The sequence below is a fragment of the Anser anser genome (assembly GCF_964211835.1).
Source record: "Anser anser genome assembly, chromosome: 17".
NCBI lineage: Eukaryota > Metazoa > Chordata > Aves > Anseriformes > Anatidae > Anser > Anser anser.
The window spans coordinates 6,023,400-6,044,057 of record NC_139738.1 but is presented as its reverse complement, the minus strand read 5'-3'; the positions used below and the strand labels follow the sequence as shown (position 1 = coordinate 6,044,057).

The 20,658-nt window shown below is 38.9% G+C and overlaps 1 protein-coding gene across 1 annotated transcript; it reads right to left on the bottom strand.

Annotated features, from left to right (window-relative positions):
- Positions 1-4,728: 4,728 nt before the first annotated feature.
- On the bottom strand, positions 4,729-20,149 carry CFAP107 (cilia and flagella associated protein 107; the record flags this gene model as incomplete). The annotated part of the gene is made up of 4 exons (XM_083802432.1): positions 4,729-17,294; positions 17,925-18,102; positions 18,960-19,073; positions 20,135-20,149. 4 exons carry the CDS (start codon positions 20,147-20,149, stop codon positions 17,032-17,034), a joined length of 570 nt encoding a protein of 189 aa, XP_083658558.1. The 3' UTR covers positions 4,729-17,031.
- Positions 20,150-20,658: the final 509 nt, after the last annotated feature.

The following is a 20,658-nucleotide window of genomic DNA, read 5'->3' as shown; positions in this document are numbered from 1 at the left end:
CTTTCTGCTTAACCTGAACCATGCTTTAAACAAAAATAATTTTAGCTGCATGTTGGCCTCAATTCTCATTTCACTACTAAATTATTTGGGATCCAATCCTTATCTGGTAAAGGTTGGTAGGGCTCCATTAACTTTATTACTGTGAAATGCTGATTTACCCAGGGAAGATACTGCCTGCAAAATGCAAGCTCTGCAGCCCTCTGCGTGTGTTTCTTCTCTCCAGTTTCATGCAGAAAGAGAGAACTCTGCAGGCCTTTTACACTGATGATCTATATGTATGTTAGCAGTCTGAGTTTGTAATTTCTGCATTGGAGGGTGATTGCTAATTTCATTTAGCTGATAGTATTTGGGTATTACAGACACTGTGCAGAGAGAAGCCATATAGCTTTTCCAGCTTCTTTCTGGATTCGGTGGTATTGCTGTCAGGTCTGCGAAAGGAGAGTCTGGTCCAACTCACCAAAGCCTGGCCGCAGTCTTGTGTAGCTCAGGCAGCAACAGAGAAGTTGCCATTCTGAGCACATTCTCTTGATCTGATAATCACTGTACATCTATGTCCTAGTTTGATGATGGATTTATAATGAATGTCTTTAACCTCAGCCTATCCCAGCCATCTGCTCTGTGAAGCAAGCTGGCACTTCAAAGCCATTTTTTGCTTCAAGGTGTCCCCTTGTAGTCTCACAGAACAAATAGTGAGTCATCTCCTCCCACCAGAACAAAGCAAGATTGTAACCCAGCTTAGTGTGAATGCCCAGTACAGGAGACAGGCTGCACAGAGCACCGCAGTCAAATATGATGATAACCTTTGCGCCAAGGAGAATAAAGGCTTGTCAGAGCTAGTAGTAGAGACGTACCTATGTCCTCAGCAGGGGCAGCAAAGGAGGCTGGAGTAGTGCTTACATCAGCCAAGCCTGTGAGCAGTCACTTGTAGGGTTTCCTCGGTGATACTGTTACGTAGAGTTGGGTAGACGTTTCTCTATCAGCTTTCTTAAAATGCAGAGGGCAGAGAAATCAGGTAGATGTTTCCTATTTTGTTGCATCGCTCTTAGTGCAGATTTCAGAGCTATGTATTACAGAACATATGCGCCAAAGTTTAGCGTTATTGCTTCTCAGCTGAGTTACTGAGAAGTGACACTAATCTCTTGGTATGTGTTAGGTATGTGTTAGGTATGGGAATGTTTAATTTCTACAGTGTATGAAGGGAGGAACTATCCTGCACGTAGGGTTGATGATCCACTTAAAACAAAAAATCAGAGATAATTACTTTGTCTGGACTAATCTGTTGGAGGAGTATCTTTGCCATGCTAGTTTAATTTATTACTTTCCCAAGTGTTACAGCAAATGATAGAAAGTTCAGACCAAGTGCTTGGTTTTTGTTTTCAGATGATCTTTGATTTACTAGATAAAGTGGAAAAGATTTTAAAATATGGGCTCATTATTTTCATCCATGCATCCTTGTTTTCATCCTTGTAGCATCACTGAGTTCATGTAGTTCGTAGGGCAGTAGTAAGGTAGCAAGCCTTGGCAGAGTGTTGCCTGTTATTTGCACAGTATTACATCTTATTTGACCATTTTCAATCTTTGAGGATTTGATCTAAATCACACTGCTGCTGAAGTGAAGACTCCCCACCAGGTTCAGTATTTACTGGATAGGTTTTTATTAAGCAAAATGTCTTTGGATTCTTCTAAGCACATATGGTCTATGTATTCGTGTAAGGAAAGCTTGCCGTTCAGTTAGTTGTCCATTTGCCGTTCCTGAAGTCCATCTGTTCTTTTCTTAGATGCAGGAATTGAGACTTCACTGTTAGCAAGCCATGCTATTCCTGCAAGCCTGCACCAACGTACCCACATCTACAGGCAGCAGGGTTTTGGTCCGTTATCTATCGTGGAGCTACAAAATTAAGGACATTCAATCTTAAATGAAAAAGTGTAAGAAGCTTTGTCTCAGAAAGTGACAAGTAAGACTTGTCTTTTTTTTCCCCATGTTCTTTACCAGATGATCCCCCCTGCTGGCACCTTCAAATGAAGTGATTTAAAATGGATGTGATATTAAAGCTTTAAGATAGGGTTTTAAAATAAATGAAATGCTATCCGGACTGTAATAGTAACAGCTGCTGTGTCCACCAGCTGGATGGTAGACTTAATCACTCAGTCAAATCCCACTTTCCACAGTGCTGTGCTTGTTTTCTGTACCTTCTGCCCTTTCGCCAAAACCACGGCATAAGCTCGACAGAGGGCTGCTTTCCTGTGGAACGCCTCTGGCTCTATCGGGGAGCCAAGGAGGGAGAAAACTTTCTCTGAACTGTCAGCACGGCATGCACCATGCAGCTGTGTTTGCCTTATCTGGAACACGATTTCGAAAGTCTCAAGTCTGGAGGGAGCTAGAGCTCAGGCTAAAACCTATGTGCATGTTGATGTGTTTCCCGACGTGGAAGATGCCAGCAGGAGGGTGCTGTTCAGTGCACAGCTGTATACTTGACAGCTGCAAAGCGGGGAGTTTTGCAATCTGTTTTCATAGGTTTTGGAGAAGTATCTCTGAAGGCAGGAGCCCTACTTTCTGTGACTGCCAGTTGTGGTGCTTATTTTCAGAAAGAACTTCTGTATTCTTTATAGGATTGAATATTAACTGTGTTAAATATATGTCGTCAATACTGTAGCTTTGGAAAAAGACTTGTCACTACTGCCCTGTAGGATAGCACTATTGTTCAAACCAGTTCCAAGTACCAGTCAGTTTGCCTGTTGAAACTGTCACTGGTGAAACAAATTGTTTAAAACTCACTGAATGACCTCAGAAAACAACTTGTGTTTTCAAAATGTCAGTTTTCTTTTTGACTTTGACCCAAGCTTTGTATAAAGGTTAGCAAGAGAGTTCAGTACGATTTCCTTTGGGATGAAACTAAATTTTTGGTTGACAAAAACTAAAATTTTTGTTGTATTCCACTTGCTTAAAGGAGCCATTTAAATATATATATATATATACATATAATGAGTGAAACTGAAAACTCAATTTCTCTGATTTGTGCATCAGCTACCAAATCAAGCAATCCACTTATTCAGGCCTGAGTTCTCACTCCCAACAGTGCAGCTAACTTAGTGAGCAGCCATGGCCAAGGCAGTTAACCTTTCTATTCTGTGTTTAACCATCTGTAAAATGGCTATGACACTACTTACCTGCCTTACGGAGCTGTACTGATGCTTAATTTTTAATCAAGCTCTGTTAAAACACTGAGCTCACTGGATAAAAGTTGCAATGAGGGGCAAAATAGTTTTATTACCATATTAATGCTTTATAAGATCAACCTTTCTGAGAGTAGTATATGGTGAACGATATCAATGTCCCAGAAATAACATCAAAGAGGAAAGGAAATACCGAGAAGCATGAGGACAGATGTACCGGGATGGAGTGCAGACTTTCTGACAGCCTAGGATTCCTTCATCTCTATTAATTATACATGTAGAGCAACTTGTTAAAGCATTTCTAACGACATGTTGACACAACCTCAGACCTCTGTCCTGGCAGGCGGTCTTTTGAATTAATTTAACCCCAGGATCAGAAGGAAACGGACAAGCTAGTTGAAGACATTCCTCTAACAACCACAGTAGGCTTCTATGAACAGAACAGACTTCCTGAGAGGGGGAGAACGGGAAGTAATGGTACACCTTCATGGGGAGCTCGGTATGAATAATTTCTGCAGAAGAACCTGGCATTACATTTCAGGCTGATTGTCCGTGGAATATGACCACGTATCATCCTAGGTGTTATTCTTTTACCTCCAACAGTGCCCTCCAACAGTTTCAAAAATAATTATTAAAATATTTAATTTTACAAATAAAGTAGTTGAGTCATTCAAGAATTTATTTATGATAAAATATAATTGCTTTTATGTAACAGCCAGGATAAATAGAAACCAACAATGAACTATATTTGAACAGTTTGCCTATTATATACTACAGTATGCAGGTCTTACCTAGTATTTTTAAGTAAATTTAATGCTGTGTGCATTGCAGGCACAAATAAAATAAAATAAAATAAAATACTGTAATTACCATTCATTTCCCCATTAGTGCTGCTGCAGTGTTTGAAGTGCAGTTCCACAAGGGAAAGTAAATGCACATCCAGTTTTGTGAGGTTTCCTTCTTTGTGCTATCTCAGAACCTCAAAACGTGTATTCTTTACAAGATAATGGACAATGGTACAGCCCGAAGCTTCCATGGATGAAATAGTGGCAATATCTTGAGTCTACAGATAAATAAGAAGGTCATAAAGAACACATGCCCTAATGTGATATGAAGCTATTATAGTAGATGTAATCATTAGCTCACAGAACTTTTATTATATATATATATTTTTAAGAGTCACTTAGAAAATTAGACTTTCCAGATTCAGAACTGCAACCTAGCTAGAGTGATCTAAATTAAATAAAAAGTGTTATTGAAACAGACATCCACACTGAGTGGCAAAGCCATGACATTAGAAATACATTAGTTTGATTGTGCTACATTGCTGATTCACTCACAGGAAAGTCCCCCAGCTTCTAATTATGACTGTCTCAGATAATTTATAAATTGAATTCTTAAACAAATAAACCCCTTGGAAAACACCTTGTAAAGTAACTGCTGATTCCAAGTGTGCAGCTTAAGATATCTTGAGGACCTTGACCATAACAAAGTGCTGAGCACCTGCTGTCTGGAAAACACTAACATTTTGAGGTAACCAAATAACTTCAGTAAGTTTGAAAATGCTAAATCTTACATGTAGCTTTAGCTCTTTACCTGAAGACCAGATCTTTTGTATAATTTAAATTTCTGTGGAACAAAATAATAAAGGGGGGGGGGGGAGGTGTGTAACCTGCGACACTATAGCCATTACAAATATTACGTTCGGGATTTTGTTGGTTTACTGAGTTCTTCCTCTTCTTTCTTTTCCTTCCCATGCTGTTCAGAAATATCCTCACCAGCTATGAAGATTAAAGCTTTATCCACCAAGGTATATCCTCTTCAGGCACATGCATCTAATCCATTGCCCAAACAACCTTGCAGTATGAAAGCTGTAGGTTTTGCTTGTTGCTAGAACTTATAGAATTGACCAGGCTAATATTTTTTCTCTACTTATTCATGAAAAATGGGCTTCTGAATAGTCTTTAAAAGCACCCACATCTGTCAGTGACTTGTGTTTGTAAAAATCCATTCAAGTTTCTATCATTCAAGCTGGCTTGGTCAGTCTAAGCTACATGATAGTTCTTTTCTCCCTGATTCGTTGACAGAACCTTTACAAACTAGGGAAATGACTGAGGAGTTCACAAAGTGTGTGACTTTTCTAGGAGAAAGAATTTTGGGAAAAGCACTTTTGCAGCTGTGTGAGTGCAGGAAATAATCATTTTTAAAAGATGATACCTATTGCTACTTCAAAGCCCTGTGAATCCCAAATCTCTGAGACTTTTCACAGATTTATTTAGGAAACTACTCAGGAAAATGTTTGCAAAAAAGCAGAAGAGGAAAGGGATGGAAATACATTTTAAAAACTTGAACAACTAGTCAAGATCAGCTAACAGCTTGTGGGCATTGGAAATTAGTAGATGCCACACTCCACATAATGAGAGACAACAGGAACAGATTTTTCAGAGACATTTCAAGTGAACTGGAAAAAAACACAACTTTCTTACCCAGTGAATATTCAGTAAATATTACTGATGTTTAAACAGGGTCTCACACCATATACGGTAGCTTTGCATTTTCTTCCTTCAGGCTGAGGCTATACTTGACTTTAAAGAGTTAATGTTCTCTTATTCTTTTTTTCTCCTCTTTCTCTCTCTGCCACTGGCTCAGAGCACTGGCTTTCATTTGAAGGGCACAGCATACTGAGTGATGTTCACATGATACCAATGACAGCAGCATGATAAGCCTATTTCTGACAGTGTGGCAAATTACTATTATGAAATCCCAGTACATTTGATTGCGGAGTGACTTTCAGAAGGGATCACACATAGCAAGGTTATGAAAGGCTCCGTGTTTACTGCAGTAATGCTGACTTACTGGAAAAGAATATCAAGAGCTCTTTAAATAAAAAAGCTTGGGAGACTCCCAATTCACAAAACATTTAGCTAAATATATCCAGCCAAGCATTATGTTTCTCTAAAATTAAAGGAGAAAATTATCATAAAAAAATCTATGGCTTTTTTTTTTTTCCTTTCATGCCTTGGTAAAACGTGTTTGCTACAGATTCACTCAAAAGAGATCATTAGCCTGTAGCTGTCCTTCCCCTCTGACATTTCCCTCATTTAGGAGATTTCTGTTGTTCTGTGTCTCCAGAACTGCCTCCCCATTCCAAAGATCAGGGTCTCCTCCATCTGCATAGTGCCCAAGTTAAAAGGAGAGCAAGATTCATAAAAATAAAATTATGACAAAAGCATAAGTGGGAAGAGAAACAGGGAATTTATGGATTGAGAAAGCATGGACATTGTCAGTAAAAGAAACATACTTGCAAAATAAAAAATCATCAGTAACCCACCTGCTGAATTATCGTGAGTGTCCAAGGGTGTGTTAATACATGGAGAGAAATTGTCCCTGCCCCAAACACCTTCCTTTTAAACTTATTTGTGCAATATCACAATCAGCAGAATATAAAAGAGCAGGAATTAAATGGCTCAGCTTTGCAGCAGAATTTTTCTCTCTCCAGTGGACATCAAGGTAGTTTCATATTGACATAGGTTTTTATTCCATTATCTAATTAATAAATATGATTATTACTTTTTCTAGGCTTTGTTGTTACAGTTTTTCAGTTGTGATAGCCCGGGTAAGTCTCTAATTGGTTTTGTTGCTCTTATTAATTACAATACCATCGAGTTGTGATTACTGTATTCAGAAGCAATGTTCTGATTGCTTCCCTTAATTAGAGCCTGTGTATTGTCTTTTACATAAAGGTAAGAGTACTGGGAAGCCTTAGCATTCCTGTTAAACTTCAGTTCAAGCACATTCTACCCCCTACATATTGAAATGTTGGTCTCTGCTACATCTTTGCAGTGTTATGAAGCATTTTTTTATGCTATCTTGTAGCCAAAGTGATGCGGTAAAGAGCTCAGCATGCGTATGGATCTGATTAGGATGACAAATTACCCCCAAAAAAATAGATTTAAAAAGCAATAACTGTCCCTGATTTGGATTTGTGGTAGCTCGGAGATACTGAGGCAAATAAGTTTTGTTCTAAGCAAGCTTTTAATGAATATGTGCTCTAGAATTAGGAATTTTAACAATTTCTTGGCACAAATTAGTGAAGCAGCTACTTCATTAGCCTTGTCTGCCTTTGCTGAGGCAAACCTATTTGTCCTGGCAGGTAAAATTTGATGTGTGGCAAACTCGGGTATCCAACTGAGGAACTGCTTAAGTGATGAAATACTACTGAAATACATACACCTCATTTCTGTACGTATGGATACAAAGTGTAAAAGCCCCTAAAGTAGAAATACTTGGAGTTCCTACAACTTTACAGAACAGCAAAGGAGTATATTTTTCCTCCAAAAAACCCCAAACACCTGTAATTTCCATTTCTTAGCACATGTAAAAGCTAGAACAAAATATGTCAATATATCAGGATACAAAAGAGACTCATTCTTAGTTGTCTCTGTTTTCTTGGCCGAGTAGAGCATTCACATGATATTTATTTTGGGATACATAGCCAATACAATCTTGTTTGTCTGCGGGGTGGAATGTGGCTATTCCAGTCTCCTTTGATTACTTTTCCCAGCTGAATTAGGGAATTGATCCCTTAGTTCAGCAAGCAGAGGCTTGCAGTTTGACTTTTTATTCTGCCCCTGTTGCAATCTGAACATATTTAGCTGATGAAGGAACATGGCTTCCAGATGCAGGAGGCCACAGCCGGTCAGAGTTCAGGCTGACAGCCCAAATGTCTGAGGTTAGGTGCATAGCATCAACAGCTATCATTTTTATAGGCTGTTTCTTAAAAACACAGGTTCCTGGGTTTTGTTTCCCTGGTGGCATGCTGTGCCATGGAGAGGCCAAGTGTTGAAATAACCCCTTCAAACATGTTTTGCCCTCAGCTGTAAGGCCTGAAGGCAATTGTCTCTGAAATCAAATTTGTGATGGCAAAAGCTTTGGTGCAAGTGAACGGATCTGGTTATTGCCGTTCCCTACCTGTGAAAAGGGATGTCATAACAAACTGGGGGCCCTTTTGCATTTCTAGCAGGTAGTTGGATAAATGCAACTTTTACCTCTGACCTCAGTGGGCCCAGAATTTTACCTAAAAGGTTTTGGAGAGGAGGAGTACTGATGCTGCAAAGGGCAGTGCTATATGGCTGTATTCAGGCTGGGAGGAAGATTGCTATTACTGCTTGTGCTGACCAAAGAGATACTGCTTTTCTGACTGCAGTGTTGACTACCTTAGGTGCAAAGAAATTGTCTAATCACAGCTGCAAAACGTGGCACAAGCTGCAAAACCCACCAAAAAGCTGAGTTCCATGCACTGTAGCTAAACTGCCCCAAGTACCCAGGTTTGCTACTTAAAAGTTGCTGCATTCCTAATAACGAACTCACATCAGTGACTTGCTTGTAGACCCACCCATGTCTACAGCAATGCCAGTACATGCTTACTTGTGTAATTAAACACAGATGGACCGCAGTCAGTATCTCGTGCTAAAACATTTTGTAATCATTTATGGAAAGTCCCAACATGACGAGAAGAGGAAGATGCAGGGGGTATTCAGCTTCTACAGTGTGACTCTTCCTCTGGAACCAAATTAAAAACAATTGGTGGTGCTACTCAGCTATCTGCCACCATAATCTAATAACAAGAATTCTCAGTTTCAAGGCTGACTGGCTAATCATATAGGGTGTGATTTAATCTATTCTAAAAAAAAAAAAAAAAGAGGGACGTAGGAGGAAGAATCTCCCCCAAAACATTGAAGTACGAGTTGATATAACAAAGGGGGGATTTCTTGTGAATCATCACAGTCTAGAAATAGAATTATGTGTAATCTCAATGCTTGCAGTTCTAAGAACTGAATATTAACAACCTGACCATATGTTGAGAGTCTTTTCACTGTTTTCAATTTACTTTGGAATATATTGTATATAATGTATCTCATGCTGTAGAATTCCTAATTCCTCCCTGGAGATACAGTCAGGGTCCCTGCTGTGATATACATATTACGATGTCATTTCCAGCAGAGTTTATGGACCTACAATGATAAATGCTGGTTTCACAGCAAATTTATGCTTAGGTATTTCAACTTAGTCATACAGTGTCTGATATTATGGTAAATCTACATGTCGATATTTATTGTATATAGGCAATTTGTGGTACTCCTGACATAGGAATTCCTTGAGATACATAAAATAAGGAAATAACTGTTGTTGTACAATTCTAAAATGAAGAAAATAATTGGCCATAGTGGGTCTCCTTAAAATAGGCCTTTAAAATGAAGTAAGTGAAAGCTATATTCATTTAAAATAATAAATAAATAAATAAATAAATGTATTCTTAACTTGGCAACAAGCTGGCCCATTATTTTTGGGCTTTGGTGCCAGTGTTCAGATTTTAAAAAGGCCATCTCAAACCTCACAGGCATTTTTGACATTTTCCCATTAACAGGGTTGGTATTTGAGGGCTCGAGAGTGCTTTCTCTGTGTTAAGATTTAAACTTTTAACACCTTAGATCTGTCACCAGTTCACTGGAAAATGCTATTTTGATTTTCCCTCATTAGCAGCTCTGAAATAAGGGGAGAAATTAGCACATTTCTCATTTAACATTAACTGGAGCATATTTTTGCCTGTAGCAGTTTGCTGATTGTGAGATTTCTGTGCTGCTGACTGATGTGGCTTTGCAAACGTCCCTTATAAATAGAAAATAAGTTTTTTTATTCCTGTGAAATGACCAGCTAGAGAAAAAACTCATTAATCAGGGAAACAGGTACAGACCAACAATAGTGCCTAACACTGATCATGTAAACACAGGCTGACAATGCTGTCTGAACAATCAAGCAGAACAGTTTGGTATATGCTAACATTTTGTCGGGGAGAAAGTTTAGTCAAGTGGTTAAAATACAGGAATAAGGATCAAAATTCTGTGTTGTTTCTCCAGCTCTCCTACTGACTAGCTGCAGGCGAATCACCTTGCCTCCTTGTCATTTAATCACTGACAAAGGGCCAAATTCCCCCTGAAAACTGTGGGAGCAACACTTCTGGATCATATTCATGTCTTCAAATATATTCAAATCATGGAGTGTGGAAGGTAAAAGTGGCCACCATGTAAATCCTATGAATTTGTGTGACAATGCAAATTGTTCCTGTTGAAACACTACAGATATTTAAGGCTGGATTGCATTAACTTTTTCTGTCTTTCAAGTACCCCGTAGCGCATCAACTATTTCCAGGCAAAAATACTATTCAGGAAAGAGAGAGACCTCTTGTTACCTCGTCTATCAGCTGTGTACCATTTAACAACTACCTGCTTTCTGTCTTGTTTATACAAAACCAAGTACAGTTCACCTTCTACCCTGCTTTGACCTCATTACTACTGTAACAGAAATAAAGAATAGTAACAATGGCACCTTTCATCTCTAGGGATTTCAAAACATTTGGGAAAACTGCACCAAGAGATGGCTCCTCTTAGGTAGTTGTTAGAGGCCAGAGAACCCAAGGCACCGTAGTGCAGGCTTTGGAGGGGACAAAAACAGAGCAAATTCTGCCACCTACTGCTTCCCTGCACATCTACAGTGCCCTTATTTTCAGTGTACAGACTAAATCTTGGGCTGCTCCAACCTGGTTGAGATTTTACTGAGATTATGTTCATCAGTGGGATTGCTGTATTTAAGCCTAAAACACTTCAGAGGCCAGATTAAGTGATTTGCTCTCAATATTTGTAAGTAACAGCAGCAGTGAAAACTGGCCCCGCAGTATGTAGTGATATACATGGTGGGAAATGTCTAAGCCTGTTTTGCAGAAACAAATACTTGGGTTGCACAGAATATATATTTAAAATTACTGATAACACAAAATATCAGGAATTCTGAGGGAAAGCGGGCTGTCCAATGACAACACTGACATAACAAAAAGCCCTGTCAGAGCTAAAGCATTTGAGGGAACAGAGGAAAAATGTAGGTTTGCCTGTACCTACCAGTGGGTTTTTATAGCATTCCTCCAGATAGCTCAAAAGGAAGAGTTTAAATTGCTGTCTCTGGACAGTATCAGCAACCAGCATATGGAAAGCCAGATCTTCTGTATCAGTTCAGGAAATCAAATTTGCTTTCTTTTCATTTTTTAAAAATGCAAAATTTTCTCTGTATTGGCTACTAGGCTGGGGTACACAGGACATTTAGGCAATGCACGGCCTCTAAACCCATTCTCCATAGGCACTTTTCTGTCTGGCATGAGTGTCACCACCTTGAGCTGAACTGGGAGGACAAGGCTGTAAGTTTCCTGATGGTTGATGCTACTGATATGAAGGACATCAGGACTGCCTTGTAAGAAGGTAGCTGTTTGAAACTTAAGGGGGATTCCAGCAGCGTTCCTCTAGGGATCTTTGACTAGTTCTCAGGCCAACCACTGTCAAGGACAAGGACTACCATCAGGTCAATGTTCATTTTAAATATAGTGCTGACTAAACTTAGTGACAAATCTGCTGTGAAAATTTACAACTTGCAATATTTACCTGACAGGCATCCAGACCCTCTTGCCCAAATATACAGTTCCTTAAATTAGACCCAAAATATGTCATAAGGCAGCAGCCTAAATTACATATTGACAGCACTGAAGCAGGTAAGTGCATATTTATGCAGCCAATCCTGGCAGCTTATTTCAAAAACTGGCCTGGCTTGTTCAATGTATTTTTAAAATCCTACCAGTGTATTTAAGCAGTCCTAGGCTTGGGAGCTCTCTGGGCCAGGGGCTGTCTTTTTACAGCTGAGTTCTGCACAATGAGGCTGGCGTCCTTAGGGGTTGGTGCAACTGAAAGAATAAAAGTAAGTGATGATAAAGAGCAAATTCCCATAAAATGACTGTGCCTAGAGATTTTTTCTTTCTTAGCAAATATTATTGCCCCAAAACAACTAGTATATTACTTATATAACAATTTCCTTATGGGTCATTGTTGAATAGAACTTGGGTCCTTCAGTACCCAAAGTGAATGCCCCTGTCACTATGACTACAAAATTATTTCCAAGACAGAGTTCTTCTCTTCACCAGCTAACTTAGGATTTGCTTCACAGTTACGTATAGAAAGCTGTAGTTCTGTTCTCCTGCAGTCCTTGAATATCCCAGATTTAGTTCTTTGTGAAGTAATTTCCATACAAATAGCCTTATTAACTTGATTAGATTTTAAATGATAGGAAAAGACCAAAAGAAAAAAAAAAAAAAGGGAAAAAAAAAAAGAACCAAGAGGATGTCTTCACTGGAGACAGCAGATAGCACAGACCAGGTTCATGACACACTGCAGCACTTTCACTGATTATAGCTGCCTGTGAAGACAGGTAGCTCCTTTGAAATGTGAGCATGAAGTATGGGTTAAATAAGAGTTTTCAACAAAGAACGTGTCACGTTTTGGGAAGTTTATGCACTCTTCATTCTGATGAGTAACAGGGCAGTATTTCTATGAGGGAAGCCACAGTCTAGAAAAGAAGGTCCAAATACGAATTCTTTTTAAAAGCTAGTAAATTTTTTTTCTTGAAATGGTACAACCCCGTATGGCAGTAAGAATATCATAAATGTACTGCAACTGAGATCTGCTTAGACTGATTAAACTTACAGCAAAAAGCACATCGATGGCATCGTTTGAAGGTAGTGCCTTAGAAGAGACGATCTCAGTTCAACAAACAGAACACAAGGTTGGTTTTGGTTGGTTGTTTAAAGGAAAAGAGTAATTACTAATGACAGACAATTCAGTGTTTTTGTCACCAATATGAAAAATACATGTTTAAATATACAGGCAAGCTTTACCAGATACGTGTGGCTAGAGTAACTGCCGTCAAAGAAAGCTTTTTTACATTCTTGCAGGAGCTGTTTAAGTCAGAATCCCACTCCCAGGAGCTATGCATGCTTAAGGGTGCTGTTCAAGGAAATCAGTGCAATGGTGTGTGCGGATTTGGAGGACAGGACTTGGCAGGCATTGTATCTTCATTAGGTAGTGCTTAAATTCAGACCAATGAAGCTGTTTTACCAGAAAACTGACTTAGCTCTTTTTAAGCACCTCCCAAGGAATATTTATAATTTCTGAAAGAGGCCTTCTGACCATGCGAACAACCTCTTGTCAACAACCTATTTCTCTTCTCCCTGATATCCTGCCATTTTGTCTCTGTGACCACCCTCACTTCACAGCTGGCTTCCACAGTCCCCAGTTACTGCAGAACTTGCCAACCAGCATCACTGTTCCTTGTCTGAATCCCAACCCTGACTGAGATTCTCAGTCCAAAGAATGTAGCTTCTTGTTTGTGCAGCTCATCTAGGCTGACATCGGTCTCCTTCAAGGCAAGAAATATGCTTGCTTTGAGAGATGTGCGTCAATTCTAACTACCACCTTGTCTCTTTAATGTCACAGAAGTTCAAATGTGAGGTTGATTTCATGCAATCAAGGCTGTCTAGAATGTTTTCAGAACAGACAGTTGTATCTCTATGCAAAATTGAAGAGACTGGTGCACTCTTGCTTTCCAGTCACAAGTGACCATACGGCCCTGAGACTAAAAAAAATGTTTTTCAAGAAAAGCTTGGATGAATCCAACATATCTGCAAAATAATTTGCATTTGAAGAAAAAACTATTTGGTATAGTGATATTTCATGGTAATGCCTGGTTGGATATTTTGCAATTGTCTTGATCATTAGGTAATCCTTTGCATTTTATAATGATTCCCAAGACTCCCAAAGTGCTTGTCACACATAGATGAATTATGCCTTACCAGTTCAGAGTGTCCTAGAATAAACATTATCTATCTACTTGTCTGGTAGAAATTAAGTTCCAGACTGGATCCGTATTTCAGAGGCCTCCAAGTCCAAGAATATTTATCACCAGGTCTGTTTCCAGCTGATCTCTCTTCTTTGTGAGGTTATGCTGTTTTCATTGTTAGTATCCCATATTCCTGAAAAGTGCACATCTTCATAGTGGAACCCAGCACTTCTGTTGTATGTTTCTGTTAGTTGACTGCATTTTCTGTTTGCTGTTCTTAAAGCATAGGCGAAAAGACTGTTGTTTCAGTGTCCCTGTAATGTAAGTCCTTAAAATTTCTGAGGATTTGAGGGGGTTGTGAAATGTATTTGTGTTAGACACAACAAGAGTATTTATTATGGAAGGACTCCCTATCACAGCAATGTTGTAACTGAAAGTGTAGGGTTAAATGGCATGGTTTGGATCACAGGAGGCATCGCTGTCTATTAACTGTACGTGTAGGTATCCTTCATTGTTGTCTGCTATTCTTACTTCAATGCACTTACCCGGTATGGTACATGAAAAAAATGTGTGTGTATGCTTACCTTTACCTATTGGCAATAAACTAGATATACAGCATCAGAACCTAGGATTATGATAGATCCGAATGGCCAGCAAGACAGTATTAAATGAGGTATTACCGGTGCAGTCCTGTGTTTGCAGTATTGCTTTCAGCAGTGGCTCAACCTTACGGTTTTGGGGGGTTCTGTCTGGAATAGTTTAGGTCAATTACATTTTGCATCAGAAAAAAAAAAGGGGTGGGGGAAAGCCTTATTATCAGTTCTATCTGAAGTTTTGTCTTGCAGGCTATTTGAGCAATGCATTCAGGATAACAATATGTACATTCAGCTTTTGCTACTGGTTTGATTCCACCTTCACTGAACTCAGACCAAGAGATGGAGAAGCCTTGACTCCTTCTGTCGAGTTCAGCAGGCTTGGAGTCTTGAGTCACCAAAAGGCTAGTTAGATATCCATGATGCATATTTAGTATTGCTGAAGTGAAAACAGCTAATCCCTTAAACAGTTCAAAGCAGATATTTTGCTACCGGGTATTATTAATCCTAACTGACATGTCTTATAGAGTTGTGCATTTTTTATATTTAAGAGGCTCTCTATCAAAATGCATTTCATCCACTTAGCTAGCTAGCATGCTTTGCTTGATTCCTCTGGGTGTCGTAGTTGTGCATTTTACTTGTAAATGGCTCAATAGTTGAAGAGATTAGACCTGTGCCTGGGGAGCCCTGCCCTGTCAGCTTACAGGTTTGGAATGAATGCTTTCATACAAATTTCATAGATAGTACTTGTGCATCTCAGTAATTCCCTGTACCACAAGCAGTAATTTCTTTCCATATACGAGCTTTGGTTTTAGAAGCATAGTAGGTAATAATCATAAATGTTTAATTTACTATAAATATTTAATATTTATGAATGATTGATGACCAGACTTTTAAACAAACTGATAGAGCTGTGTGAAATGGAAGAGTATCTTTGTGTAATTGTCTCAGCCATATTCCAAATATTACATGGGCTTTGTTTTACTATTGAGATGGATGCCTGTTTTATATTTTCATTAAAAATATTATCACATGGGTAATAAACAGAAAAAATACACTTTTTTGTAGTGATATTGACAATACAAGGGATCTGGATGGACTCCCTTGCAAATACAAGAATTTCTATATCTGCCAATTTTCATTCCATGTAAGGAATTCTTTCTTTATGGATTATTTTTTAAATAGATTTTCAAGAGAATATGTTTTTTATAACACAGCACCTCAAGCACATTACTTTTTGGTTGGCAGTTCACTGACTACTTTCACCTATTTTGATTTCAAATTTTTTTAAATTGTCTTTGGTCTCCCTAAGGCTTGGAGGCCAAAAACAAGCCACAAGCCACTTTATCTAATTTTAAGGGATTTTGCTTCTCTAAAAGAGAACTTCATAAACAGTGAACAATAACTTTTCTGATTCATGCAATGAGCTGGAGGTCTGCATACATCTCTGGCAGAAATGTCTTGCAAAGGTTAGTGAAGAATCACTTTGCCAATAGGTGCCACTGTTGCTCAACACGTTTACGTCTGAATCATCAACGTCCTTCAGTTCAAAATCAGTTCAACCTTGAAAAAACAAAACAAAATCACAGTGACTAAAATGTATCTCTGTGCAGAGGTAGAACTCCATGTACATTCTGGCCAGAGGTTCGTCCATGCCACCAGTAACACACATGCTTTATCTTGTGCCTAAAAATATTTACAGTATTGTTAATATTGAGCAAAATTGATGAAGAGATAAATATGCATTGAATTAATAACAGATATATTTAATCTAAGACTTTAATTTGCTGCAAGTTTATTGCTGAACCTCAGACCTGCAGCAGCTGAACCTTGCAGATATCTTCTCTGGACCAAGCATGATTTAAATGCAGAACTTGCACCTAAGTGCAATAAGAATTTGGACTTCTGTCAGCACTAAGTATCGGGGTGCCCCATCCAGCAACGTAAAGGCCACCAACTGCTATTTTTTCTGGGCTTACTGTTTGGTAATATGAGGCCAGCTAATGTAGTTTGCAGCTTATCTACCCTTAAGTGCTATTCAGTATGTAAAGCCAAGGGCAGCTGAGGTCTGCTTGCTTACTACGTTCAGAGAAACCTTGGTTCACCTTGTCCTTAGGTATTCAGCCATTTCATATGCTTACTTTACTTTTGGATGTTTCAGGCATGTTATGGAACAATACAAGTTTCTTCTCTCCTTTTTCTGTAAAGAAATGTATAGCAAGCTGTATAAAAATGAAATAACAACTAAGGACAAAGCAACTAAAAGATTTAAAACCTTTCAGGTTCTGCCCCACTCTGTTTTTTAATGCAGCTATTCATTGACTAGAGTCTGACAGATACAAATTTTGTTTTCAGTGATTTAATATCTTCTGTTGAAAAAATATTCCCATACATCTGCAGCTCAGAACGTAACCCAGCAGCTTGTTCTAACCAGCAGTCAGCCCTCCCTCTGCCTGCGTAACCTAATTCCCATTCCTTCCGCACAGAACAGATCACTCTTACGTATATGAGCAACAAGCTGTATTAAGTAGTACTTAAGATCACACTAAGCTGTTTACATAGAGGCATCTCTTGCTTTTCTGTCTCTCGCTAGTTGGCCGAGGGCTTGCAGATATTTCTGACTCCCTTCATAGTCCAGGATTCTACCAATATTATGGGGATGACGTCCCTGCCTGGAAGAGATGCCATGAGTTTTAGCAAAAGGAGAAATTGGTGGCTTTTCATAGGAAATGGTGTAGACACTCCCCATCATTCCAGCTTCTTTCTTGTGCCATTTTTTCATCAGGTGCTCGAGCAGGCCATAGTTGGTGGGTGGTTCTGAGACAAGAAATGGTTAAATGTTATGAATGATAAAATTATATATTTGGTCCTGGTGTTGTTATTCCACAGGGAGCACGGGGAATGCTTGTACCATTCTGGCAACAGATTAAGGACAGACTGAAATCTTTCTGTTCCGATGGTATTTGTGCATCCCTCTGGCTGGAGGGGAAAATCACTGTTAGATATTGATAGGAAAGCAATAATGATACAAATGTAAGAGTCTTGATTCTTCATAGTCTGTCTGGTAGATATTAAAGAAATTAGCAGAGGTGTATATATCACTTAAATTCAGAAACATACTAACACTTGGTGAATTCTCCTACCAGTTACACCTCACAGGTCCCCTTGTTTTCAGCTGCTGTCTGGCATTATTGCATAGGGAAGAGAAATGTTTCCGTTGAAGGCTTATCCTTCACTGCTTCCCTGCAGTCATTACGTGTAGTTACATGGATAACATTTCCACTTTAATGATCATAAATATAAGATACTGAGGGGGTAAGAAAGCAGCTAAACTTCACTGGAAAATCCATTTTCAGAATGATTTTAAAAACAGAAGGGCTGGCTCTAAGTCTATACGTTCACCACTGCACCATTTCATCTGTTTGAATTAAGAACACCAAAAGCTACCAAGAATGGGGAAATCTGGTTTCTGAGGAATCCAGGCAAGCTTGCGTCCATTCCAGCCGCGGAGGGGAGGCAGCGCAGGGTCATAACTGTGTCTATTGTATTTATCTTCATACTCTGATACTAAATTTCGGCTTCTTGGTTCCTCGTGATGTGTGAAGAAGTGCTGTGCTGGCAGGCCCTGCAAGGAGATGCACACGAAACCATGCCATTTGTCTCAGTGCATAGCATTCAGATGGCTTAGCATGCTTTTGAGTCCAACTGTGCTACCAGTGGTACCACAAAATTTTGTAAATACTTACGTTACTTTTACTTACAACTTAATCCCTGAAAATAAAGGCATTTGCCTTTAAAGGAAGGTAAATTTCCAGTTAAACAACAACATCTGTACACCCTGAGATCTGATTTGTCTGATTTCAAGACATTCATCATACATTTGCAGGAACATTTAAGCCTGCAACTGAGAAGCTGATTTTCTTGTGCTGCTGGAAGGTTTCATTGTGCATTAGCATTTCATATGCTCTCTAGCTGTCTGTCAGGAGAGAATGATCAGCATGTTTGGGGATGGAGAGGTACATTAGAGGACATTCTACCAGATGATACTTATGGGAAAAGTGTTATTCTGGGACTCATTTAAATGTAGTTCATTCCTATGATTTGGGGCTGTGCCGATCATCTTTTACCAGCAAGCTCTTACTAAAGCCCACAGAATGTCCTGAAGACATGATCCCCAGTCCTGGCTGGTCACATGCTGATTTTCTTCATGGACACGGGTTTCCCTACCAGGCAGACACTGGGAAACAATTAGAGAAAACCAAGAAGTATGTGCTGTCTCTCTGCCTCTGAAAGGCATCCCACTTTAATCACGTCTACAAGGGAGCACTCTGGATCCTGTAAACTGGCCATAGAGCTGCAGTGCCTTCTTTTACACATATACTTGTTTAAGGATATAAAATGTGACTTAAGTAGTAGTTATAAATCATTGCTGTATGGATTGTTAGCACACACAACCCTGCATCTGAAATTCCTTTTACTTACCTCATATTTCTTCATCATGGTTCTTCTTAGTGTTTGTTCTGGTTTGTGATCTGGGAAGCAAATGAAGTCTGTGCTGTATGTGCTGCCGCCAAGTTTCCCAGTGGGTTTGATAAACTAGAGAGATATACAACACTCAGGAGATAGCAAATGCAACCTGGTAATTACAGAACTTCTGTTCCAGTGCTACTTTTTTCATCTATGCATTTTAAAAGCACTTATTTGAAAGGAACTCTGCACCACGTACTTTTTCTCAGATAGTAAAGTCAGCAGATGTAATCAGCCATTATAAAATTCTGGACTGATTCCTTGGTGTAAATATAAGATGCAAGACAGCCCTTGAAAAATTATTCATGGTTTGGTGTTAAATACTGTCACCTGCCATGTGAACTAATATCTGAAAAGGACAACTTAACCCATTTTTCTCTCTTTTTCCCAACTTCCTGCTGCAGTAGGCCAGGCTTTGCAATATATTGTCTAGCATTTTGCTCAAGTCCAGTTGGAAAAATACTAAGAAATGTTTTGTCTTCTCTGGAAGACTGTTCCCTGGCTTATTTCTTCAGTTACAAAGGCTTTTTCTTAATATTCTCATTACTTTTCAGTTTATTTCACCCTCATTTATAATCTAGTGAAATACTTCATGGATTTCTTTTTTCTACATAATTTTTATACCCTTCAACTATGTTCGTCTTCTGAGATCACATCAGATTTCATAAATGTCAGGCAAAAAAAAAAAAAAAAAGAAAAAAAAAAAAGAAGAAATCTAAAGGAAGTAATTTTAGTGGAGTCAGGAGGATTTGTCCTGATAGCTCCAATATTGAACCTAGCTGGTGTGTTTTAACAAAACTAAATGTGTAATGATAAAATTTTGTTCAGCTCCTAAGTAGGACATGCAATCTGTAGAGCAGCTCTGCTAGCAAAAAATGCTCATTTGCACAAATGAAACCAACATCCAAATTATTAAGGATCCATTGATACAAGTAATAAGTATCAACTTATGGAAGGGCAAAAGAAGCCTCTATTGTATAATACTGTTATATACTATTTAGTTGTATATATGATTGTTGTATAGTTGTATATATGACTGTTATATAGTTGTATATATTATTAAGTTTTATAGCAGTCTATAGCATTTTTAATTGGCAAACTTTGTATCTTGTGTGAACCACATCACATACACTGTGCTCAGACATTGCTTCTGTCCTGACTTAGAGAGAAGAATGGCAGATCATAAAATGAATGAATGGAGGCCAAGCAAGATGCTTAACCTTCTTTTATTACTCTTCTGAGATGAGCCTGGACTCCAGCTCCCCCTGCAGTTGTGTACTGTTTGCAGAGAGTTGATTTTGACCCATTCTATCCTGCTCTCACACTTCTTTCATGCTCTTACCCTTTTTCTCTCTTCCAGCCAGTTTCCAATGAGAACTTTAGTAGAGTATTTTGGTTCAATTTTCTACCAATCCCGTCCATCTTTAATTGATGCAATCATATTTTTTTGTCTCACCAGTGCTGCCCTCCCTGGTTGTTGAATAATTGTTCTTCCAGTTTTGTGGATGAAAGATTACTCAGTAGTCCAGTGCTAAAACTAGGGCAGAGGGGGCTCTGCGTGCCAGGGTGCTGAGAAGCATGGGTGATGTGCGAAACTGCTTTGCCTTAGAACCATTTGTGTTTGCTGTCCCCACAATGACCTAACCACATTCTA